The sequence below is a fragment of the Plecotus auritus genome (assembly GCF_963455305.1).
Source record: "Plecotus auritus genome assembly, chromosome: 5".
In the NCBI taxonomy this organism is placed as follows: Eukaryota; Metazoa; Chordata; class Mammalia; order Chiroptera; family Vespertilionidae; genus Plecotus; species Plecotus auritus.
Genome location: NC_137776.1, coordinates 185,667,749 through 185,690,756, shown reverse-complemented (window position 1 = coordinate 185,690,756; position 23,008 = coordinate 185,667,749). Strand labels below are relative to the sequence as shown.

General features: G+C 69.0%; 4 protein-coding genes across 6 annotated transcripts in view; 1 reads left to right on the top strand and 3 right to left on the bottom strand.

The window, feature by feature from the left end:
* Window positions 1–2,391, top strand: part of NOXA1 (NADPH oxidase activator 1) — a 10,171-nt gene extending 7,780 nt beyond the window's left edge. Inside the window, 8 exon segments of the mRNA XM_080669016.1 lie at window positions 210–307; window positions 799–857; window positions 859–921; window positions 1,099–1,152; window positions 1,318–1,472; window positions 1,733–1,844; window positions 1,953–2,067; window positions 2,160–2,391. Coding sequence (XP_080525142.1) covers window positions 210–307; window positions 799–857; window positions 859–921; window positions 1,099–1,152; window positions 1,318–1,472; window positions 1,733–1,844; window positions 1,953–2,067; window positions 2,160–2,245 — 742 coding nt within the window. The 3' untranslated portion in view covers window positions 2,246–2,391.
* ENTPD8 (ectonucleoside triphosphate diphosphohydrolase 8) lies at window positions 2,350–7,412 on the bottom strand. Of its 2 annotated transcripts, XM_080669014.1 has the most exons (11): window positions 7,281–7,412; window positions 6,464–6,547; window positions 5,984–6,127; window positions 5,303–5,420; window positions 4,624–4,774; window positions 4,315–4,474; window positions 3,999–4,229; window positions 3,635–3,898; window positions 3,353–3,463; window positions 3,040–3,174; window positions 2,350–2,963 (listed from the first exon to the last, which is right to left on the bottom strand). In XM_080669014.1, exons 3-11 carry the CDS (start codon window positions 6,107–6,109, stop codon window positions 2,772–2,774), a joined length of 1,488 nt encoding a protein of 495 aa, XP_080525140.1. In that variant the 5' UTR covers window positions 6,110–6,127; window positions 6,464–6,547; window positions 7,281–7,412; the 3' UTR covers window positions 2,350–2,771. The 2 variants fall into 2 exon arrangements, with proteins under 2 accessions (XP_080525140.1, XP_080525141.1); XM_080669015.1 differs by lacking the exon at window positions 7,281–7,412 and having other exon boundaries at window positions 6,464–6,609.
* A 4,193-nt stretch (window positions 7,413–11,605) lies between these two features.
* Window positions 11,606–20,524, bottom strand: NSMF (NMDA receptor synaptonuclear signaling and neuronal migration factor). Of its 2 annotated transcripts, XM_080668524.1 has the most exons (15): window positions 20,224–20,524; window positions 19,850–19,911; window positions 18,739–19,227; window positions 17,393–17,474; window positions 16,426–16,494; window positions 15,643–15,695; window positions 15,144–15,233; window positions 14,464–14,588; window positions 14,117–14,200; window positions 13,989–14,022; window positions 13,806–13,876; window positions 13,633–13,712; window positions 13,424–13,526; window positions 12,872–12,947; window positions 11,606–12,425 (listed from the first exon to the last, which is right to left on the bottom strand). In XM_080668524.1, exons 1-15 carry the CDS (start codon window positions 20,292–20,294, stop codon window positions 12,328–12,330), a joined length of 1,587 nt encoding a protein of 528 aa, XP_080524650.1. In that variant the 5' UTR covers window positions 20,295–20,524; the 3' UTR covers window positions 11,606–12,327. The 2 variants fall into 2 exon arrangements, with proteins under 2 accessions (XP_080524650.1, XP_080524649.1); XM_080668523.1 differs by lacking the exon at window positions 16,426–16,494 and having other exon boundaries at window positions 20,224–20,440.
* Window positions 20,525–21,029: 505 nt separating this feature from the next.
* The window catches only part of PNPLA7 (patatin like domain 7, lysophospholipase), a 36,832-nt gene continuing 34,853 nt past the window's right edge, over window positions 21,030–23,008 (bottom strand). The window contains exons 31-35 of the mRNA XM_080668522.1: window positions 22,755–22,907; window positions 22,299–22,409; window positions 21,776–21,860; window positions 21,522–21,625; window positions 21,030–21,401 (exon numbers count right to left, since the gene is read on the bottom strand). Coding sequence (XP_080524648.1) covers window positions 21,279–21,401; window positions 21,522–21,625; window positions 21,776–21,860; window positions 22,299–22,409; window positions 22,755–22,907 — 576 coding nt within the window. The 3' untranslated portion in view covers window positions 21,030–21,278. The remainder of the gene's footprint in view (window positions 21,402–21,521; window positions 21,626–21,775; window positions 21,861–22,298; window positions 22,410–22,754; window positions 22,908–23,008) is intronic.

Here is a 23,008-nt window from a genome sequence, read left to right as displayed (position 1 = left end):
TGGGTGAGGTCAGCAGCCCCCACCCCACCCCCAACCCCGGGCCTTGGAGAGAGGGCCATCCGTGCACAGGGTGTGGGTCCACACTGCTCCTCTCCTCGGCGCCTGGGGCGCCCCCAGGCCCCCCTTTTTCAGAGCCCTGGGCCGAGGGGGCAGCGGGGGGGCTGCGTCAGGGAGAAGTGAGCACTGAAACTGGGGTCCCCTCCCCCCAGGGCCCTCGACACAGGCGCCTGCAAAGCCGACACCCCCCTGGGCCCCAGGACGCTCTCCCATGCAGACCTGGAGGTCGGGTCTGACCAGGCCGGGCGGGGCACCCAGCACCCCTGATGAACAGGTGAGTGAGCCCAGCAGGGTGGGCGGGGCGCAGTACTGAAGGGTCCCCCAGGCTGAGCGTGGGGACTGGTGGCCACCCCTGGGCAGGCAGCCTCCGTGTCTGCTGGGGGACCAGCCGGGGGGGACAGCGGCTGGTGCTCCCCATCACAGGGCCTGGAGGTCCCCAGGGCCATGTCCTGCTGTGGGCCTCCCGCCCTCAGTCATGGCCCCAGCACCCCGGCCTCCCTTCCTGGCCACGGGCACCCAGGTGCTGGGCGGGGCTGAGGGGGGAGGGCCATGGGCTTCACGGGCATGGGGCTGAGTGTGCCCTCCAGGTCCCACCCCCACCCCCCTCCCCAGGCCCCGCCCTGGCCCCCACCCTCGAGGTCCCACCCCCGGCCCCCTCCCCAGGCCCCGCCCCGGCCCCCACCCTCAAGGTCCCACCCCCCGGCTCCCTCCCCCGGCCCCGCCCTGGCCCCCACCCTCGAGGTCCCACCCCCGGCCCCTCCCCTGGCCCCGCCCTGGCCCCCTCCCCTGGCCCAGCAGAGCCCTTGGCTTCCCTTGCAGAGGCCCCACACGGACCAACTTGGCAAGCAGGTTCCTCTAGGTAAGGTGTCCTGTGGGGGCGGGAACTCTGCGGAGGCAGCAGGCACTGGGGGGCGGGGAGCAGCCTCTGTGACCCCCAAAGAGGAAGCCGTGCCTCGGGCCCCCCTGTGGTTCTGGCAGCTCCTCCAGAATGTTCCCCTCTCGGGGCACCTGAGTCCGTCTCTGTCCCCTCTGCAGGGCTGCTGGCGGCTGGGGGGGCCAGACCCTGGACCTTCTGAGGACCCCACGGGTGCTGGGGTAAGAGGTCCCGACTCCCCAGAAATGTGGGGGCCCCAAGCCCAGGCCCTGTCCCTCTGAATGGCCCTGGGGACCCCAGCTGACGAAGCCTCCCAGCCTCCCACCCCTCAGTCCCTGCCCTCAGCCCCGGCCCAAATCCCACCCGGCCTTTCTGCCTGACCCCAGGGCGTGGCTGCCGGGGACCCCGAGTCCTGGGTGACCGTCACGGTGCAGTGCGCCTTCACCCTGGCCCTGCAGGCCCCCCGCGGAGCAGACCTGCCCCACCTGAGGGCCCTGCTGAGCCAGGCCCTCCCTCTCCAGGCCCAGTGTGGGCAGCTCAGGTGGTGACCCAGGGAGGAGCCAGGGAGGGACCAGGGAGGGACGGGGAGGAGCCGGGGAGGGACCGGGGAGGAGCCGGGGAGGAGCCAGGGAGGGACCAGGGAAGAGCCAGGGAGGACCAGGGAGGACCAGGGAGGGACCAGGGCCCAGCTGGAGGAGGCTGGCCCATCAGAGGCTGCGATGTCGGAGGCCAGCAGCCTCCCCACAGCCTTCCCTGCGCAGCTGGCGGCCCTCACTGGCGCTCTGACGGGTCTCTTTGCAGTTACCAAGAGCCGGGTGAGGGCAGGCGCTGGGTCCCCCTCCCGGAGGAGGGGCTGCGGGGGGCCTGGCGGGAGGCGGCCTCGGACCTCGCAGGCCTGCGGCTGCAGTGCCGGGTGAGCCTGGGCTGGGCTGGGCTGGGCTGGGCCTGGTTGGGAGGCTCAGGGAGGGGGCAGCCCCAGACCGTCTGGTGCCCTGACCCCGCAGTATCCCCTCCGCCGCAGGCAGCGGGCGGCCGGCCTGTCCTCTACCAGGTGGTGGCCCAGCACAGCTACTCCGCCCAGGGACCCACGGACCTGGGCTTGCAGCCGGGGGACACCGTGGACGTGCTGTGTGAGGGTAGGCAGCAGCGCCCTCCCCCCCCCCCCCCCACTTCTGGGCCACGGGCACCCGGGTCTGTGTGTGGACGGGGCTCACGCGGACCCTTGCAGTGGACCAGGCCTGGCTGGAGGGCCATTGCGACGGCCGCATCGGCATCTTCCCCAAGAGCTTCGTGGTCCCCGCGGGCCCGCGCTGAGGAGCCGGCGGCCGCCCCCCGCCCTTTGCCCCTTGCCCCCCCTTCCTGCCCCCCTGCCCTGCCCCCGCCCCCCCGCCCTGCCCGCAAGACCAGCCCTGAGAAGTCCGTGGCCAGAGGGAGGGTTTTAATAAAAGCAGTGCTCTGCCAAGGTGTGACGGGTTCTGCGGGTGCGGGCGGCAACACGGGGCTCCAGGCTGGGCCTCCCCTGCCCCCCCTGAGGCTCCGCCGACTCCGGGCACCCTGGCCCCCCACCTGCCCCTCCCAGGGAGTCAGGCCCCTCCGGCTGGACCTGCCCACAGCCCTCTAACGCTGCAGCCACATCCCAGCGTCCGGCAGCCAGGCACGTGCGGACGGTACTCCCTGCCCCGGAAGCCCCGTGGAGGAGGGGGCCGGTGCCAGGGTGGGGGCCTCGGCACAGCCTCCTTGGCCAGAGTGACTCGGGTCAGAGCTCACAGACGAGCCCCGGGGGGCACTGCGGGGAGGAGCTGGGGTTCCCGGCCGGGCCTCCCGCACCAGGGGGCTGTGCTCAGTCCCGGGGCCAGAGGAGCTGGGCCGCGGCCACCGTGAGAATGGCTGCGAGGGTCAGCGCCACGACGGCGACGCTGGCCACCCAGACGGCGTGGCTCTCCGCGCGCCACCGGGCGGGCGCCTCGGCGGGGATCATGTTGGTCAGGTTCAGCATGTAGCCCAGCGTCCAGCCGATGTCGGCGCCCCCGGCCTGCGGGGCACACGGGCAGTCAGGACCGGGCGGCCCCCACACGTCCGGCCGCCCTCCCGGGCCTGGGGGCAGCCACCTGCTTGCGGAACGCGATGCTGGGCCAGGTCTCCGCGCGGAACCCGTAGCCCTCGAGCAGGAGCGTGAGGATGTAGAGGCCGGAGGCACAGTGGTCCCGCAGCCACGGCCGCTGCCCGGGCCAGGCCGCCTCCACCTGGGCCGGACGAGGAGCCGGGTGAGGCCACACCTCCCGGCCCGAGGGGCTGCTTCCACCTGAGGCCAAGGGGTGTCCTCCTTCCATGGCTCGGCTCCCCCAAACCCACGGGCCACCCTGTCCTGTCCGGGTGGGTCCCCGAGTCCCCGCTCAGCCAAGCCGCCCCGGGCCCACCCACCAGCTTCCAGGGCTTCTGGCAGAACTCCCAGATGGTGGCGTTGACCGTGGCCAGCGGCTGCCCATCCGTGAGGTTCAGGAAGTGGAAGGTGTGGTAGAAGTTAGAGAAGGCCTGGGCGGGGGGGTGGCGAGGAGATGGGGGTGTCTGCACTGGGGCGGCGCCAGGCAGGCCGGGTGCCCCCGACCCCACACCCAGCCTCCAGGAGCCCGCCTGTCCGCCTGCCCAGGGCTCAGCCGGGCCCACCTGGCACCGAGGCCCTGGGGCTGGGACCCTAGCGCTCACATAGAACTGGCCCCGCACGGGGGGCTGGTAGACCCCGTTGAAGGCGCAGTCCTCTCGGCCGTGGCAGCTGGAGAAGTTGAAGAGCTCCCGGATGGCCGCGACGCAGGCCCCGGGGTTCCCAGCCCCCTCCACAGGCAGGCTCGGGGGGAAGTCTGGGCGAGGCGCGGCCTGGACACATGGCGACTCGTACAAGGGAGCCAGGGACAGCGAGCCCACGTAGCCACCGTGGTAGCACGGGTGACGGATGCGGGGGGCCGGGCTGCGCTGCAGGGGGGGCGGGAGGCGGCCGTGAGCACCAGCCTGGGGCAGGGCACCCCATCGGCGCCCCTGCCCTCCACCCGCCCCCCCGGCCCCGAGAGCCCACCTGCACCAGCCTGGCCAGCAGCCTGTTCAGCATCTGGTCGCGCCCGAAGCACAGGTAGCTGTGGGTGTAGACGCGGTGCTCGAAGCCGTAGAGGCGGAAGGAGGCCTGGGTGCTCTCGTCCCGAATGGGGCCTCCGGGGACGAAGGTGATCTGGGTGGAGGCCCCGCCCATGTCCAGGGCGCCCACCAGCGTCCCCTCGGGAGGCCGGATCCACTCTCCAGAGAAGGAATACTGGGCACAGGTGGGCACTAGGTTCCAGGACCGGCCACGCGGGCCAGCCCGGCTCCTCCCGCCCCTGCCAGGCCGCCCAGGGCACCTTGACTAGCAGGCCCAGGACGTAGTTAATGGTGATCCAGCCCAAGGCGCCTTCCTCCTGCCCGGCCAGGAGCTCGGCGCCCCAGAAGGCCACGGGAGCCTGGCCCAGGACTTGGGCGACCGCTGCGAAGATGTGTTCGGCCTGGGAGCTGTTCTTCTGGCTGGCAGAGCGGACGGGGTGAAGCTGGCGGGAGGCCGTGCCTGCCCGTCCCCCCCCCCCAACCCCCCCCCGGCCCCGCCCAGGGCACTGAGAACTCGGGCTCACGGCCTCTCCCGGCGACATGTGCGGGCTCCACGCGGCCTTCCTCACCTGAGCAGCCTCATGCCGGCCGTGGCCCCCAGGAACACGGGCGTCCGCTGCTGCTGGGCCTCCGGGACGGCGGCCAGCGCCTCCTCCAGGCAGCCCCGCAGGCTCTCGCCAGCCTGCGCAGGGTCGGAGGCGTAGGCGGAGATGCCCGGCCCTGAAACAGCACCCCAGGACCAGGCTCCAGGCCCCGAAGGCTGGCCGGGCAGAAAGGGCCTGTGGGGGGTGGACAGGGGTCCCCAAAAGGTGTGTCCACATCCTCACCCCTGCCAGGACCTTCCATGCGACCCTCGTTGGGAAAAGGGGTCTTTGCAGATTAATTAGGTGAGGTCACCCTGAGGGCCCCCCCCCCCTCCAGGGACAGGGTCCTTGTGCAGGAAGGGAGGGGCCTGCAGACAGGGAGGAAGCCACACAGGGACAGAGGCAGAGGCTGGGGGGCTGGGACCACAGGGCAGGAACCCCCGAGGCTGGAGAGGCAGGAAGGGCTCAGGAGGCAATTGCAGGCTCTGGCCGGCACCCACAGAGCAGCTGGGCCTCCTGGGGCGCTCACTCAACCTCTCTGAGCCCCCTTTCCTTGAGGGTAACTTGCCGACTTGCTGAGGGACGGAGACCAGCCTAAGCCAGCTCCCAGCCTGGGGGCGGGGCAGCTCCCAACACCGCCCCCTCTGACAGAGCGGCCGCTGACCTTTCACCCGGCAGGCCAGGGCTTGGCTGACCACACCGGTGTCGTTCTCCTTGTCCGCCGGCCACCGGTACACAAAGAGGGACGTGTGGGAGGACCCCGCGTCGAACACGATCCCAAACTGGGAGTGACACCAGGGTCAGGAGAGTGTGGGGGCCGGCACACCCTGGCCCCGCCCCCTGCCCTGCGGGCGCCCCTAGCCCCACCCCCTGTCCAACAGGCACACCCCTCGCCCCGCCCCCTGCCCAGCAGCCGCCCCTGGCCCTGCCCCCTGCCCAGCAGATGCACCCTGGCCCCGCCCCCTTCACAGGACACACCCTAGCCCCGCCCCCCGCCCACAGGCACACCCTGGCCCCACCCCTGCTCAGCAGGCACACCCTGGCCCCGCCCCCTTCACAGGACACACCCTAGCCCCGCCCCCCGCCCACAGGCACACCCTGGCCCCACCCCCTGCTCAGCAGGCACACCCCTCGCCCCACCCCCTACACAGCAGGCACACCCCTCGCCCCGCCCCCGCTCAGAGGCACACCCTGGCCCCGCCCCCGCTCAGAGGCACACCCTGGCCCCGCCCCCAGCCTAGCAGGTGCACCCCTGGCCTCACTCCCTGTCCAACAGGTGCACCCCTGGCCCCGCCCCCCCGCCCAGAGGCACACCCTGGCCCCGCCCCCCGCCCAGCAGGCGCACCTTGGTGTCCGCAGGCAGGAGGACGCTGGTGGCCTGCACCAGGGTGAGCACCAGCGCGGTGACGGCTAGGGCTGCAGCGCCGCCCAGCAGGGCCGTGAGCACCTGCTCCTTGCCCGTCAGCTTCATGCTGGGGGCGGGCTGGACCTGGGGTGGGCAGCAGTGGGCAGACTCCACCCTGGGGTCTGCCCACCTCGCTGGGCCAGTGGGCGCCCGAAGGCCACGTCTCTGGAGCACAGGGAGCGACAGGCGCTGGAGGGGGTGGGAGCCGGGCCCCAGAGGCCGGGTCTGGGAGCCCACAGCGCCTTTGTAAGGCCACATGGCAGGCCAGCGGGCCGCCCGCCTGCCCCACCCCATTGTCCTGGCAGCTGGCCCTCCGGACCCCTCCCAGGACCCCACCCCCCACGATCCAGCCTCCTCTCGGGGCCCCACCCAGGCCTCCCCGAGGCGGGGTTCCGTTCTGGGCCCTGAGGTCAGGCCTACCCAGAAAGGCAGAGGTGACCTCCTGCACCCCGATGGACGAGTGAGGTCACTGGGGTCCCGGGAAGCGTGTCTCCACTAAAGGACCTGAGGGGCAGTTAGCAGAGACCTGGTTTGTGTGGGAAACCCAGCCTCAGCGTCTCCAGTCTGAGCTGAAAGGTTTTATTCCGGCCCCGGACGCCCCCCCCCCCCCCCCCCCGCAGCGTCCTGGCTGACCCGGAGGGCAGGGCCTCAGCTGCTGCTCACCAGGGTCACCCAGAGCCTCGAGCCAGCTGGTACCGCTGCCGGAGGGAACCTGATCTCAGAGTCGGCAGCGCTTTGGGGTCCCGTGATTTTGTATTGTATCATCTATTCCCCCAGGAAGGCAAACACGGCTCGAGCAGGGAGGGGGGAGGCGGGAGGGCAGGGGGCGGAGGAGGGAGGTAGGCTGCCTCTGTCCTGCTCCTGCCACAGTCCTGACCGGCCCTAAAGGGGTGCTGACAGCTGGGGGGCTCTGACCCCACTTGAAGGAGGGAAGACGGAGACTCAGAGGAGGCAGGTGCTGCTTGGGCTGCAGCAAGGCCAGGCCTGGCCACGGCTCAGAGGCAAGCAGGTGACAGAGCAGAGCCAGGGACCCAGGACCCCATGTCACACCCCATCTCCAGGGGACACAGCATCTGAGCCCCCAGTGGGCCGGCAAAGAGAATGGGCTGACTCCCCAGAGTCAGGAGAGCCCCCAGGACGGGTCAGCACCCTCCTAGGACTGGTAAGCCCCCCCACTCAGGCCAGAACAGCCCCCCCTCAGGCCAGAACAGTCCCTCAGGACTGGTCGGCCCCTCACCTGGGCTGGTGGCCCCGGCGGCGGCGGCAGCAGGACGAAGCTGGAATGCTGTCCCTCAGGCACCTGCGGCTGGCTGGGTCCTGCCTGTCCCTTCCCCACCCCGTTAGTCAGCAGCCTCCCGCACCTGCATCTGCAGGCAGGTGACAGAGCCTGGAGGCAGGAGCCCTGTGCCAGCCCCACCCCCACCCCCCGAGCTTGCAGACCAGTGGCTGCAGTTCAGGCCCCTGCCAGTCACCCCCCACCACCGAGGCTCTCCCCAGCCGCCCCCGCCCAGGTTTTCCCCTCCACTGGCTGCGCAGGGGGCCCCCTCTCTGCCCTCCCTGCTCTGGGACCCAAGAAGGAGGGCCCGCCCCTCCAGGGAGGTGGACGTTGCTCTCCGTCCCCACCCTCCCCCAGTTGGCAGAAGTGCCAGGGCTGGGCTGAGGGTAGGTCAGAGTCAGGTGAGTCAGGTGACGAGAAGGGGAGCCAGGGCTCAGCAGGAGCAAAGGCCGAGGCGGCCCAGCCCAGGTCAGAGGGCGGGGGCTGCAGCCTGAGTGCCTGCTGGTGGGGTGTTTGCTCTCAGAACCGCTTCTGTGCGCGGCTGGAGGGCCCTGGCCTCCCTCCCGGGGCCACTGTGCTCACGCCCGCCCTGGCCGCCCCTCCCCATACAGCAGCTCCTTCTCCACAGCTTGTCTGGGGGGCCAGGTCCCGGGGGGTGGACGGCGCCTGGCTTCTCCCGCTCAGCACAGGCGCCCGGTCCCTCCTCTGCGCCCACCTCCAGTCCTCCCCGTCCAAGGCATTCTGGGAATTTCCACCGTCTGACCCTGAAGAGAGAGGTAAGGGACTTTCGGGCACAGGTCTCCCCTGACCGACCCAGGAGACAAGCCGCGGGGTCCTGAAGTCAGGCCACTTTTAACTGCCCCCCCTTTCCCAGTAGGAGAGCCAGTTCTCCGCTCCCTCCCCAGTGACCTCTTGGTTCTTGGGTCTGCACTCAACCACTGAGCCACACCGGCCCGGCTCTGTCATAAATTTTGACACGCTCTTCTGAACGTTTTTTAATTGGATTTTTAATTGTTTTTAGCTACTGAGTTGTGTGAATTCTTTATATTTGTTGCATGTTGGCCCCTTATCAGATACGTGGTTTGCAATCCTCTTCTCCCCGTCTTCAAGCTGCCTTTCCTTCTGCTGACGCTCCCTTCGCTGCGCAGAAGCTTTTTCGTGTGACGAACTTGTCTGTTGTTGCCTCTGTTACTCGTGCTTTCGGTGTCAGGTTTGAAGAAATCATTGCCAAGTCCGATGTCAGGGAGATTCCCGCCTATATTTTCTTCTGGGGGCTTTTCGCTCAAGTCTTTAATCCTTTACTAGAGGCCTGGTGCACAAAATTCGTGCACGGGGGAGGGGGGTGTCCCTCAGCCCAGCCTGCACCCTCTCCAATCTGGGACACCTCGAGGGCAGTCGGACATCCCTCTCGCAATCCAGGACTGCTGGCTCCCAACTGCTCGCCTGCCTGCTTTCCTGATTGCCCCTAACCGCTTCTGCCTGCCAGCCTGATCACTTCCTAACCACTCTCCTGCCAGCCTGATTGATGCCTAACTGCTCCCCTGCCAGCCTGTTTGCCCCTAACTGCCCTCCCCTGCAGGCCTGGTCCCTCCCAACTGCCCTCTTGTGGTGGCCATCTTGTGTCCACATGGGGGCAGGATCTTTGACCACATGGGGCAGCCATCTTGTGTGTTGGAGTGATGGTTAATCTGCATATTACTCTTTTATTAGATAGGATGCTCATTCTTGTGTGTGGTGTGAGATAGGGGTCAAGTTCTGTTCTTTGCGTGTGGCTGTCCAGTTTTCCCGACACGGTTGATTGAAGAGCTTGTCCTTCCCCCATTGCACAATTTGGCTCCTTCGTCATAAATTAATCGACCGTGTATACGTTCGTGGGTTTATTTCTGGGCTCCCTACTCTGTTCCATCGGTACATCGATATGGTTTTCTGTCCATGCCATGCTGTTCTGAGGATTGTAGCTCTGTGGTCTCGTTTGAAATCAGGGGGTAAAATGCCTCCAGCTTTCTTCTCCTTTCTTACGCTCGCTGTGGCTATTTGGGGTCGTTCACGGTTTCATACACATTTCGGGTTTGTTTGTTCTGATTTGTAGATGCTGAATCATCCTTGCATCTCTGGAACAAATCCCACGTGACCGGGATGAGGTATCCTTTTAATGTATCGTCGAGTTCCGTTTGCTGACATTTTGCTGAGGATTTCGGCATCTATAGTCCCCAGGGATGTTGGTCTGTGTGTGTGTGTGTGTATGTGTGTGTGTGTGTGTGTGGCATCCTTGTCTGGGTTTGGTATCGGGGTAAGGTCTTGGTTTTTTTTTTTTTTTTTAAGAATAGTTTGAGAAGGATTGGTATTAATTTTTCTTTGACTGTTTGGTAGAAGTCACCAGTGAAGCCATCTGGTGCTGGATTCCTGTTTTTCGGGAGGTTTTTGATTGCTGATTCCGCCTCCTTGCTAGTAATTAGTCTGTCCAGCTTTCCTGTCTCATCAGGACTCATGCCACTCAACAGTTGCTGCCGGATTCTGTCCAACAGGACGGCAGCCACTCACATCGCCTCCCCCACGCCCACCAGCACAGGCCCCCACGGCCCTCAGGCTTTCCCCCAGACCAGTGGTGAGCAAACCCATTAGTCAACAGAGCCCAATATCAACAGGACAACGATTGGAATTTCTGAGAGCCAAATTTTTTAAATTTAAACTTCTTCTAACGCCACTTCTTCAAAATAGACTCGCCCAGGCCGTGGTATTTTGTGGAAGAGCCACACCCAAGGGGCCAAAGAGCTGCAGGTGGCTCGCGAGCCGCGGTTTGCCGACCACGGCCCCAGACCAGCAGGTAGGAAGTCGCGCCTCAGCCGCCCCCCCCCCCCCCCCGTCTTTTCCTCCGTTCCGCGTGGGGCCGCGCCTCTCCGTGCCCACTGGCGATCACTTCCTCCGTGAGCTCTCTTCAGATCTGTGTTCGTTTTTGCCGATTGGTGTTTGTCTTTTACCAAAACATAAAAACGCCCTCCCCGTGAGGGACCTGACCCTCTCTCACGTGCTGTGCGTACGTCTTCCCCAACCACCTCTGCCCCGTGTGTGTCTCAGGCGGGGCAGTGGGCAGGCGTGTCACCGGAGGCCTGCCTCTGCGTCTGCCATCACCTCCCTGGCTCTGTACTTTCCCCAGAATGCTTCCCGTGTGTGTCTGTTCTCGGGCACCTTCAGGGTTTGCCATCCGTCCCTCCACGATGCCTCTCCTGGGTGGTTCTGGGTGTGGGGAGTGGAACCTTGTGAACCAGGAGCCTCCTGCGGGCGGGGCAGGCCCTGCCAGCCCTTACCCGCCCCGGCCGCCCTCGGGCCTGGGGTGGACGCGCTTGCCGAAGGAGGGTCCCCAGTCGAGGCCGGGCGAGGGGCAAGGGCACGTGGCCGAGCTTCGGCGGCCCTGGGGGCAGGACTGAGGGCCCTCTGAGCACGGTGTGCAGTAGGTGGGCGGTGCGGGAGGCTGTCTGCTTGGGCCTGCAGGGTTTTATCGACAAGCAGAAGTGCCGGTAGCGTCGCCCAGATGCCAGGCCTGAGGGCGGGGGGGGGGGGGGGGTCCCATCAGGTCTCAGGAACTGAGGGTGCAGAGGACTCCCGAGTCACGTGACTCTGTGGTGAGTGATGTAGGAAGTTCGAGTATGTAGACAAGCATGTGGTATTGAGTCGAAACCCCTAAAACTTGACCTATTCAAGTTTGCGCCAAAACTTCGACGCCCCCGCCCAGCAGGGGTGATGCAGGGCTGTCCCCGAGCAGGTCCGCCACCCTCCCGTCCCCGCTATCCCTCCGGCTGCACCACACCGTCCACTGTGGGTCACCGGCGGGCAGCAGCTGTTTGTCCCCGGGCCACGGGCCAGGAGCCACCGGGGTAGCCAGGCCTGGCCGTGCCCAGTGACAGCTTGGTTACGAGGGGACAGGTGGCAGTGAGCATAGCTGGAAACAAGGAGGCTAAGGGAGACCAGCCGGTCCTGTGGTCACTGCCAGGGGTGGGGACAGAGGTGGCGAGGGGCAGGCACCTCTCACTCCCGCCCTGCCCTTCCTCAGGACCCAGGCTGTAGCGGCTCAGGGCCTGCTCTCCACCCCGCTTCCAGACCCTTCCGGGAGCCCTGCAGCGGGTCCCCCACCCTCCCATGGAGCGTGCCCTTGGCTGGGGGGGGGGGGTCTGGAAGCTGGGCAGCCTCAGGCCCGGCCAGGTGTGCGGGCGGCCACCACGGCAGACTCAACAGCGGGCCCAGAAGCTCCGGGCGCAGGGAGGCACCCCGCGGGCTGAGAGGACACAGAAGAGCAGCGGAGGGTCAGCTTTAATGGTCACTCTACGGATATCGTACATGGTTAGAGCCCGGCCACTCCCGCCCTCCCGCAGCCTCGGGCACAGCCAGGTGCCCTCAGACCCAGGCTCTGCAAAGGGGGACCTGCCCCCAGCGCCAGCTGTATGTACAAGAGTGCCGCCCAGGGCCCAGGCCAGGTGCCAGCCCGCCCACCAGCGCTTGGCTCTTGGGCCTGGAGGTGGAGTCCAGGCCCCCAGTGCTGCGGGCGGGTCTCACCCACGGGGACCCAGCCCTGGCTGGTCCCGTTCCGCCCGACTGGCCCTCCCCTGCTCCCCCCCGCACTGCCCGTCCTCCGGCCTGGACCGTGGCAGCAAGGAGGGGGGCGGGGCGGGCAGCAGCTCCGGGCGCCTCCTGCAGGGGGAGGGCCCTGGAGACGGCACCCTCCGCTGGGAGGCCAGGACACGCTGGGGACAGGCGGGCAGAGGGGCGCACGCGAGCCGACCAGGCGCGCCCCCACCAGGCGCCCCGTGCTGGTGATGGGTTCGCAGGGCCGGGGCACCACGCGGCCGGCCGGGCGCGCACTTCACTAGCTCCCAAGGGGCCGGCGGAAATTGCACTTGTTCTGTGGCCGCGGCGGCGCTCCCGCGGGCGGCGGACCCTGAGCCGAGGCTGCCCTGCAGGGCCCAGGCCAGGACCGCGGGCGGCTCAGGAGGCGGCGAGGACGGCGGCCCTGCCCTCACAGCACGTCCTCGAAGTCCAGCAGCTTCGAGTGCTGGCGGCTCTTCCACAGGCGGTACAGCCGGAAGTCGAAGTAGGTCTCGATCATCTGCTTCCCTGGGAGGAGGTGGGCGGGGCTCAGGCAGAGCGCGGGGCGGGGCCTGGGCTGAGGGGCGGGGCCCTGGGTGGAGTCGGGGTTGAGCTGAGGGCGGGGCCAGAGCTGAGGGGCGGGGCTCCAGGTGGAGTCAGGGTCGAGCTGAGGGCGGGGCCGGGGCTGAGGGGCGGGGCTCCGGGTGGAGTCGGGGTCGAGCTGCGGCCGGGGGCTGAGGGCGGGGCTGAGGGCGGGCTGGGGCAGAAGGGATGGGGCTCAGGTTGGACTAGGGCGGGCCTGGGGGAATGGGGATGGTGGGCGGGCTGGCACCTGGCCTGGGCCCTGGGCGGCACATAGAGGATGGGGATGATGGAAGGGTCGTCCCTGCGGATGATGGTGGGGATGTACTCCGCTCAGTGCTCCTTACAGCCTGGACCCCATCCCGAGTGCTGGGAAGCAGCCTGACACTCACCTTGGGCCGACAGCTCCAGGGGGGACTCAAAGATGACCCTGTAAGGGGTCATGAGGGTCCTGAGATTCTGGAACAGCTGAAAGGAAGGGGCGGGGCCATGAGTCCAGGACAGAGGAGGAAGGGAGGGAGCTTAAGGGCAAGATAGGAGCGGGGGGCAGGACCCCTCACAACAGGCTGGGCTGAGGAACAAGGGGTTTCTCTGGAGTGTTTTTAAAAATATGTATTTGTATTGACTTCAAGAGAAGAAGGGTGAGGGAGAGGGAGACAGAAACATCAATGATCACAGAGAATCATTGACTGACTGCCCCTTGCACGCCCCCTACTGAGGACCGAGCCCACCACCCAGGCATATGCCCTGGACCGGAATCGAACCCGGGACCCTTCCGTCCCTAGGCCAACGCTCTATCCACTGAGCCACACCGGCGAGGCTCTCTGGAGGGTTTAACGGAAGAGGAAAGGCAATCTGAGGAGACACAGGTGGGGAGGGGCCTTCTGCCAACTCTTCTCATGGGTCCGGGTCCCCAGAGGCTGGGTGGGCCGGGGTCCCCGTACCTTCTCCCCGTTGGGGTTCCCCAGGATGTAGCAGCCCATGATGTGGATGATGTTCGGCTCTGGGTTCACTTTGCTCATCAAGCGACTCAACCGCTTCCAGAAGCTGGTGGGGGGAGGGCGAGTCACAGGCGGCCTCCCCCCCGGCCCCAGGCGTGCGGAGGGCCCAGGGCCCAGCCCCCTCCCCAGCCCCCGCCAGCCCGCCTGCTCACTGGATCATGTCCTCCTCCTTCTCCACTTTGGCGAAGGTGGCCACCTTGTTCTTGAGCAGGTACAGGTGTCCTGGGCCGCCCTGTGAGACACTGTGGTCAGCCTGGAGGGCTGCACACACGAGGTGTCCACCCACTGCTCCCCCCAATACACACCCACGGGTGCCAGGCCCCACCTGGCAGAATATGAGCATCTTCCAGATCTTGGCACCCTTGTGGTAGATGTTCAGCTTCTTCTCTATCTCCTCTGGGGAGGGAGGGGTGTGAGCGCGGCCCCCAGTGCTCCCTACAGCCTGGGCACCCCCTACCCCCCGCCCCCCCCCCCAACCCCGAAGACAGTGGGAAAGGAGGGCACATACCCAGGATGTCCTCGAAGGTCGCGTGCTCATGGTCCTGGGACAGACACAGGCCACACCTGAATCAGGGTCCCTCTCAGGCAGCACCCCCACCCGGCTCTGGGGGTTGGGAGGGCTGGGCGGGCACTCACATAGAGGATGGGGATGATGGAAGGGTCGTCCCTGCGGATGATGGTGGGGATGTACTCCGCTCTGGGCACCTTGGAGGAGATGAGCTGGGGACACAGGAGCGGCTCAGGGAAGGCTCGGCCGCCTCCGAGCCCAGGGGCAGTGGGAGCCCCTGTGGGTCAGCCCACCCGCGGCAGCAGAGACGATGAGACCCCCCAGGCGGCCCCCAGGGGAGCCCCACGAGACACCCCCTCACCCCGCCGGGCAGCCGGCCGTGGCTGCCTCACTCCCAGGCAGACAGTCCAGCTCCCGAGGAAAAGAACCGCCTCCCTGACTGGCTAAGCCGCGCGGTGCGGGTGCCGGTCCTCACCATGACCTTGGGTGGCAGGAAGCCCTCTGCGTCGCAGGCCACAGCCTCCAGGCCCTTCTCGGCCTCCCAGTCCAGGTCCTCGAAGGCCTCGTCCAAGGTGCAGTGCGAGCTCTGCAGGTCGCCACCTGCGGGGCAGGCGGGTCACCAGGGCTGCGGGCCACCTGCCCCAGGTTCCCAGCAGGGCGGTGGGCAGAGCTGGCAAGCCAGGCCCTCCAGGCCAGCGAGGGAGCGTGTGGGGGAGGGGGTGGAGCCCCGGTCACCACCAGCAGCAGCTGCCTGGCCGGGAAGCCGGTGGGAGCCAGGAGGTGAGTGCCAGCATCGGCCGGCGGCCGGCGTGCCAGGGGCCCTGGCCCAGTGGGGAGCTGTGCCTGGCAGCCACGTGCCCCCCACCCCTGCTCCTGGGCCGGCGGCCAGCAGAGGCCCACAGGTGCCCGGCCCAGCACCTGCACAGCTGCTGGTTAGCTGCCCGCGAGGTCAGAGGTGCCAGGCGCCCTCGTTTACCCAGACGGTAACCTGAGGCTCAGAGCAGAAGCACAGCAGCTTAGCGGCCCCAGAGGGGACCCGCCCTGCGGAGCGCGGGGCCTGGGGCGCTGCTGGGAGGGGGACTTGCCCTGCGGAGCGCGGGGCGGGGGCCTGGGGGCGCCTCTGGAGAGGGGGGCCGGCCTGCGCAGGGCACCTACTGTCTCGAGAGTCTTGGGAAGTGTCGGCTTTCATGGGGGTGGGGTCGCTCCAGGACCGGCTGAAGCTCCGCTCGCGCCGCTCCGCGAACGCTGCAGGGAGAGCAAACCCCGCATCAGCGGGGCGTGGGCGGGCCTTGGCGTGGGCGCGGCGGAGCGGGGCCCGAGGTGCGGGAGGGAGGCTGGACCAATGCGGGGCTGGCTCCGGGGTAGGATTTGCGGCTGCTGGAGGCAGAGCCGGGAAGTTCTAGGCTGGGGACTAGGAGAAGCCATTGTGGGGAGGGAGGGGGTGATGGTGGATGGGGGGGGGGCTGTGGGCGGAGTCTGGGAGTGCTGGGGTGGGGCTAGGGGTGGAGACTGGGGGTCTGGCTGGGGCCTGGGGAGTCTGTATCCGGCGCAGAGGCTGGGGCCTTAGGGGTCTTCCGCGCACAGCGAGCAGCATTCCAAGCCCAGCCAAGAGCAGGCGCCCGCCCCCTCCGCCCCCACCGCCCGGTCCCCTTACTCTGGGCCTTCACCCTCCGGCTGCCGACCATGCGCAGGTGCTTTCGGAAGTTCCTGGGGGGAGAGGGCGCGCGGCTGCGGAGGGCTGCGAGGAGTGAGCGGCGGCCCTGCCCCTCCCTCCCTGACCACCGCGCCTGCCCTCGCCTGCGCCTCGGTCCCTCTTTCAGTGAGAGATGCCCCCCTCCCAGCGCCCACCCAGAGGGCAAACCCCACCCAGTCCCTCTCCTACGGAGGCCCTCCCAGAGCCCCCTCAGCTGCCGGGGCAAAGGCACAAGAACCAGGCCTTCCCTTGCCCCCTCCATCCCTTGGTGCAGGGCACGCCCTCCCCTCCTCCCCGCCCAGGCCGGCCGCCCTCCCAGGTGGTCAGGGGCTCCTGCTGCCTGCGCTGTGGCAGCGCCACGTGTGCACCGCCCACAGGTGGGTTTGGGCCTGCGGCCACGCCCCCCCCCACCTGCTCAGGGGCAGGTCTCCTTGGCCTCCACACCTGTGCCCTGGCAAGGCCGACTTCCGAGACAGACAGGCGGCTTCCCGGCCTGGCTGCGGTGAGGGCCGGGAGGGTCAGCCTGGCCGCTGACCCCACAGCTCTGGCTTCACTGTGCGCCCAGCGAAAGCCTGGGGCCCAGGCCGCGTGCCCTCTCCTGCCTGCTGCGTCCCCAGAGCAGGGCCAGGCCAGTGGTCGCCACCGCCCTTCCCCCACCCGGTCTGCGGGGGCCTCAGGGGGGCCCAGGCCAGACCAGCACAGACAAGAGACGGACCCCGGTGGCGAGTGGCTGGCAGGCCCTACCTCTGGATTACGGACGCGGAATCATTCTCCCGTTTCCGGCGCTTCCTCTCCGCGTAGCCCCTGAACACCCTGGGAAACCGGGGAGTCAGCACTGCCCTTGGCCGCGGGCAGAGGGACAGACACGGGGACAGAGGCGAGAGCACGCGGACTGTGGGCCATCCGGGGCACCGGGCCTGGCAGAGGGTCCTGCCTGCCTCGCCCTGGCCTGGCCCCCTGGCGGGCCGCTGCCGCCTAGGTGCTCGGCGACATGGCCCCGTCGCTGGCCTGCCCAAGCCTACGGGGGGAGGGGGGGCTCCCAGGGACAACCGCCTGCCCCAGGCTGCAGGCCCCACAGGGTACTTACGAGATGCTGGAGGCACGGCCGGAGGGGGGCAGCGTGGGAGAGAAGACACAGTGAGTCTTGACCCCTCACTCCCCAGGAGCGCCCCGCCGTCAGTCCCTCCCCAGGCGCTGTGGCCTGCCCGCCCTGGGCCCCGGGGGTGTGGCGGCCCCACTTCCTGGCCCAGGGCAGGGAGCCTGTGGGGAGCGAGCGTCTTCGGTGTGGAGCACAGGACAGCCAGGGGGGCCTGGGAAGAGCCCCGGACAGAGGACAGAGGACCCAGCTGTGTCGCAGGCGCAGAAGGGCAGACCCCCGAGGCCCTAAGCTGTCCCTCGTGGGACACACGGATCCCGCACGAGCAGGCTGTGTCCGGGGCACGGTGAGGCAGAGTCTCGTGGGCAGAGCTGGGTGACACGGGCCCCGGAGAGCCGCCCCCACTGGTGACTGTCCCGGCCGTGGACGGGCAGGAGGAGCCGTGAAGAGCGGGGGAGGCCCGGGGGCAGGGGGGGTGAGAAGAGCAGCTGGCCCGCCTGCCTTCAGAGTGACGCCATGAGTGGGCACGGGGCCGCTGAGAAACAGGCACAGGGGCCGGGGGGGCTGGGGAGGAGGGCCCGCAGGGCACGGGGCACACGCAGGGACACGACTCACGCTTGCATAGTTGTGGTTGCGGTCTGGAAGCTGAAGAGGTTTTCCTTGGGGAACCAGGTGCGGATGGGGGTGTGGGCGTTGTCTGGAAGAGACAGAGGAGTGGTGACCAGGGGCGGGGGGGGGGGGGGCTGCAGGGGAGCGGGGGGCCTACAGGGGGGCGGGGGGCCTGCAGGGGGGGTTCTGCAGGGGAGCAGGGGGGGTCTGCAGGGGAGCGGGGGGCCTACAGGGGGGCGGGGGGCCTGCAGGGGAGCGGGGGGCCTGCAGGGGGGCGGAGGGCCTGCAGGGGGGCGGGGGGCCTGCAGGGGAGCAGGGGGCCTGCAGGGGGGCGGAGGGCCTGCAGGGGGGGTTCTGCAGGGGAGCAGGGGGCCTGCAGGGGAGCATGTGCTTCGGCCACAGCCGGTGAGGCGGGCACAGGCTCGGCCACGTGCGCCCACCCCTGTGGGGCTCATGACGTGTGCCTGTCCTTGCTCAGCTCTTTGGCTGCCACAGTGGGGAGCGTTCCTGGGAAAGCACAGCCTGTCCCCAGGGAGCCCTGGGCAGGATCCCGTCTCCGTGAGGAGGAGGGGGAGGCGGGTCAGGGAAAGGCTGCAGCTCTCCGGACCCTCTGCAGCCAGGACAGCCTGGTGTGAGCGGCCAGCCCTCCCCCCAGCTCCCAGGAGGGCGAGGCGGAGACCCTCAGGGCACGTGGGTCCTGCGGCTCCTGGACCAGGTGGGGGAGGCTGCAGCAGCTCTGCCTCTCACCCTGACCCTCGCCCAACCCCCAGCCTGTGTCCCTCAGCAGCTTGAGGTGGTGGAGGGGAACTGCCCACACCCAGGGCTGCGCCCGAAGCCCAGGAGGTGCCTCGGGGGACGCGGTGGCTCAGCTAGTGAGAGCCCTGCCCTCGGGAGGCACCCTCAGAGCCAGGAGGAGGGCTGCCTGAGTCCCAGGGAGTCTTTTCAAGGCCCGGCGGCCTCAGGGGTCCCCACCACCCACACAGCCCACCAACCTGGGGAGAGGCCCACTGGCTGGCCGGGCCCCCAACAGCTATGTGTGTCCTGAAGAAAGGGGGGGCCCCGCTTGGGGGCCTGGAGAGGCAGCACCACCTTCCAACCACGCCCATGTGTCCCCGCTCAGCCCTCAAGTCCTCCAAGGCCCCTCCTCCGGGAAGCACTCTTGGATTGACTTGGTGCTGGCAGGGTCACGGCCAACCATGGGCCACGGGGCATGGGGCTCGGGACAGGACTATCTGCGGCTGTGACCTGGGCACCCTCCACCTGGCCAGGCCTCACAGCGGTTCTGCTAGCAGGTCTGGCACCAGCACTCCGCCCAGGCTCGCCCGCGCCCGCGCCCGCGCCAAGCCCCTCACCAGACACGCGGTCGACACTGTACATCCTCCCCAGCTTCTTGCGGTGGCTGGCGGCCTGGGGCAGGGGGGGCTGGTCCAGCCCAAAGGCCCGCGGGGAGGGGCCCGGGGCCAGCTGGGCGCACTCCGGACACTCCTGGGAGCCCTGGCGGCTGCCCGCCCAGCTCTGGCAGGCTGTGCCGACGTTCTCGCGGCTGCCGCGCAGGGACTGGCTGTGGTGGTGGGGGTGCTGCTCCTGGTGCCGCCGCCCCTTCACCACAGCCAGCTCGATGGCCTCGGCCTCGGGGCCGGGCAGCAGGGCCGGCTCCCCAGAGATGGTGTACACGCGGGGCTGGGGGCCCTCTCCGGCCGGCTTCCCGATGACCACCTCCTCGGAGAGGCTGCCCTCGTAGCGGCCGTTGGAGACGAGCGAGAGGCGGCGCTTGTTCTGGGGTGCTGGCTGCATCTCGGGGGACCCTTCGTGGCCAGAGTAGGCGTCAGCCAGCAGGTGATCTGGGGAAGAGGCGGCAGGCGAGCTCCAGCCCGGGGGCCCCTCCCTGTCTCCTGGTGCCCCGAGGCAGGCCACCCGGTGGGTGCTTGGCTGGGATGTGGGCCTGGGACTGCTCGGCCCCACCGACCAACCCTAGTCCCTACCCTCCTAGGAGGGGGCTCCGAGGGCTCCTCCCAGCGGCTCTCACCTCCCTCCAGCTGGGCCCCAAGCCCCTGTGCGCGTGGGCGACAGGACGTGCTACCTGCTGGGCGATGGGGGGGGGAGGAATAAGCAGGCCCCCTCCTAGCCTGCCACTGCTCACATGTGCCCAGTGCCAACTCCTCCCCTCCCCCGGCCAGCTGGCCCCCAGAGACAGCGGTGCCAACCCTGGGGGTGCCAGGAGGCCGGTTGCCATGCCAACGGCCCAGGCTGGGTGGGTGCCATGGTGATGAGCTCTTCCTGGGGCCCTGGGCAGGGAGGGCAGGGGCATGAGGGAGCCAGCCCAGCGGGGCAGCTGCTGCCACTCAGCTCACCCCACCCCCCCAGCCCCCAGGGCCACTGGCGGCCCGGCTGGAACAGGGCCAGTGGGCCCCAGGGTGCAGGGCTGTGCGGACCCCACCCTGGCACCGCCTCCCGTGCCCCTACCTGCTCCGTTCCGGTTCTCAGGGTGACTCTGGGACAGGTACTCGCCGAAAGCCCGGGCGGCTCTGGGGGTGGACAGCGTGGCGCCGTCAGGGCACACGGCCCCCTGGCCTCTCCCGCGGCAGGAGCGTGGGTCCCCGCCCCCCATCCTGCCTGGGTCACCCAGGCGGGCACTCCCCCCCCCCCCCCCCCAGAGAGCCCGGCTGGCAGGTCGCGGCTCCAGGACCCGTGGGCCCAGTGCAGCGTGGCCGGACCTGCAGACCGGGCGGGTCAGCCTTCCTCCGGGTAACCCTACCACCCGCGCGTGGTGGGGAGGTCCAGGAGGGCGCACGGGGGTGGCGGGGGCGGGGAGCCTGCAGGGCAGCGGGCGTACTCACCGCACTTTGGCCGCCACGGAGGACATGGCCTCGCTCCGCAGCGCCCTCCTCCGGGAGGCGGCGGCGCCCATGGTCGAGGCGCCGGCGCATCCCCGGGCTCAGAGCGCGCCCCGCGCCCGCCGCCGCCACCGGGGGAGCCGGGCCGCACGGGGGCTCGGGCCAGGGTCCCGCATGGTCGCACCGGGCCCTCCGCGCGTCCCGCACCGGGAGCCGGGAGCCTGAGCCGGAGCCGCGGCCAGAACTGGGGGCGATGCTCCGCCCACCGTGACGTCAGGGGCGGGGCGGGGCCCGGCGGTCCGTGCACCGTGGCCGCCCACCTGACGTCAGGACCCGGGGTGGCAGCTCCGCCAGCAGTGCGGCCCCCGTCCGTCCGCACCAACGCAGGCACCTGCCGGCAAGGCCCTAGGCTCCCGGGTCAGAGGTCCCCCCAGCGCCCACCCCCGCAGACCAGGCCCCTGCGGCAGTTCTCCCGGGCGCTGCTCGATGACCCGGAAAAGAAGTGTGGGCTCCCGCGTCTTAGGCGCGTCCTGTGTGCGCCAGTGGGAGCAACGCCCGAGAGATCGGGGAGGCTCGTCCTTGCTTCGGGGACCCCAGATCCTGGGCATCCGCCCAGCTTGGCCTGGAATTGTTGCCCCGGCGTTTCAAGTCCCAGCAGAGAGGTGCCTGGGTCCTAGGGTCCCACAAGGTGACCTCTGGGGAGGGCAGGTGATGTCCGCCCGCCAGGCCCCACTGCAGCCCACAGTGGCTCGCGGGCACCTCTTGGCATCGCTCTGCCACAAGGACCGGGCGTAAGGACCACACGCCCACACAATCAGATCTACTTTTATTCACCCGCTAAGCAGAAGCATCAGGGCTCAGAGGCTCCAACACCACTCAGAGGGCGGGGGGGGGGGGGTGCACCCCGAGGGCTGCTGTCTGTGCAAGAGGTGCCAGGACCAAGTGCCCCCAGGAGCGGCCAGTGCAGAGGCCTGACACCCAGCACAGCCAGGGCCCAGCCAGGTCTCCTGCCCCGGGAGCCGCGGTCGCCAGGACAGGCCAGGACGGAGGTGCTGGCTTCAGGGAGCGTCAGAGGGAGGCCTCTCCCCGTCCTGGCCAGAGAACCAGGGGGGCGAGGCCTCCGGGGACGGTTTGGGGGCAGCCACACTGGGGTGCTGGTGATGCAGCGAGGGCTCGTCCTCCTGGAAGCAGACTGCACCGTCAGGGGGGGGACAGTGGCGGGCTCACCCTGAGGGCGTCCCTGCCCTCGGGCCTCGGTGCAGGCGTGGGGCGGAGGGGCCCAGGTGGGTCCAGGCACTCACCCAGTCGGAGCCCCCGTCGGCCGGGGAGCTCTGGAAGTCCGCGTAGGCCTCTTGGGGGCCATCTGGCAAGCCCTCCTCGCACTCGGTCAGGTAGTCAGACTCGTCTGGGCACAGGGGGGCCATGTTGGTCCCCTCCGAGGGCAGGGCCCGCCCACAGCCAACCAGGCCCAGGTTCCCTTGTTGCTGGGTCAAGGGTGTGGCAGGGACGCGGCCCCGGCGCCCTGGCTGCGGGCACGTCCTGGTGTCCAACTCACCATCCACCACGGCCACCTTGGCGGGCTCGATGCGCGACACGATCTCAGCGAGGTCCGTGAAGGAGGCGTTGGGGCAGGTGAGGACCTGCGGGGGGAGGAGGCCACACCTAGGCAAAGGCACTGCTCCCCGTACCCCACCACAGCCGACGCCCCGCCAGGCCCGAGGCCCCGGGCCCTGTCACCCCCGGGAGCCCCCGGCTTGCTGAGGATCCCCAGTCCCTGGAGTGGGGGCAGGGATGTGAGAGATGGGCACAGCCCTGCGCAGACCCCCACCCTCTCGGAAGGGGCGGGAAGGGATGGGGCAAGGGGCAGGGGCACAGAGAGACGAGGAGACAGCCCCCGGGCCTGCTGCCTTGGACTCTTCTGGCCCACGGGGACGCGGCAGCACGAGCAGCTGAGGGGTGCTTGGGTTGGGGTGCTGCTGGCTGCAGGGCACCGATCTCAGATGCCGGGGGTGGGGGGGGGGCGGGGGGCGGGCAGGTCGCAGAAGAGGGACGGCAGAGGGTGTCCGCTGGGCACTCACATCAAAGGCCTTCATCTTGCTTGTGCCCTGCCGGTCCTGCAGCATCTTCTCCAGCACCCCACTGCGCCTCCAGATGTCAAACACTGTCCGGCCGTGCTGGTACCCCACCTCCTGCACACAGGGGCCCGGGCCTGGGTGTGGTACCCCACCTCCTGTTCTCAGAAGGGCAGGGGGCTGGGGAAGCAGCAGCCAGCGCCTGGCCAGTGTGGCTCAGCTGTTGAGCGCTGACCTATGAGCCAGGTCAGGCCACAGGCCCGGGTTGTGGGCAGGATCCCAGAGAGGGCGTGCAGGAGGCAGCCGATCACTGACTGTCTCTCCTCGTTGATGTCTCTCTCTCTCTCCCTCCCTTCCTCTCTGAGACCAATAAAAACAGGTTTTTTTTAAAAAAAAGCCAGACGGCGAGCCCACTGGCCCCGTGCCCCTGCTCCCAACCCCCCACCCCCGCCCCGCACTCACGCAGATCTCGGCGAACTTGCCGAAGTCCAAGGTGCCATAGCTGTCAATGGGCGGCCGCAGGTACTCGCAGTAGTCGCTGTTCCGCACCTCCTCCAGCTGCCGCACGCAGCACACGTAGGCCAGGCGCGTCTGGATCTCCGCCATGTTCAGCACCTACCACCACCAAGGCCTGGCTCTGGTCCCCTGGGTGCCGCCCTGCCCGCCCCGGCCCCGGGGGCAGTAGCTCTGCCTGGCCCGCCCTCTCCCGGCTCCGG

Bases quoted from the DNA above. Each gene is read 5' to 3' on its own strand.
- ENTPD8 (XM_080669014.1), bottom strand. From the start codon at position 6,109: ATGAAGCTGACGGGCAAGGAGCAGGTGCTCACGGCCCTGCTGGGCGGC. The intron at 4,230-4,314 runs GTGCCCTGGGCG...ACCTGTGCCCAG, and splicing joins TCCTGGGCCTGCTAGTCAAG to TATTCCTTCTCTGGAGAGTG. The intron at 3,899-3,998 runs GTGGGCTCTCGG...CCCCCCCTGCAG, and splicing joins TGCTGGCCAGGCTGGTGCAG to CGCAGCCCGGCCCCCCGCAT.
- NSMF (XM_080668524.1), bottom strand. From the start codon at position 20,294: ATGGGCGCCGCCGCCTCCCGGAGGAGGGCGCTGCGGAGCGAGGCCATG. The intron at 13,713-13,805 runs GTGGGGCCTGGC...AGTGTCTCACAG, and splicing joins AGATGCTCATATTCTGCCAG to GGCGGCCCAGGACACCTGTA. The intron at 13,527-13,632 runs GTGAGCAGGCGG...TCCCCCCACCAG, and splicing joins AAGGAGGAGGACATGATCCA to CTTCTGGAAGCGGTTGAGTC.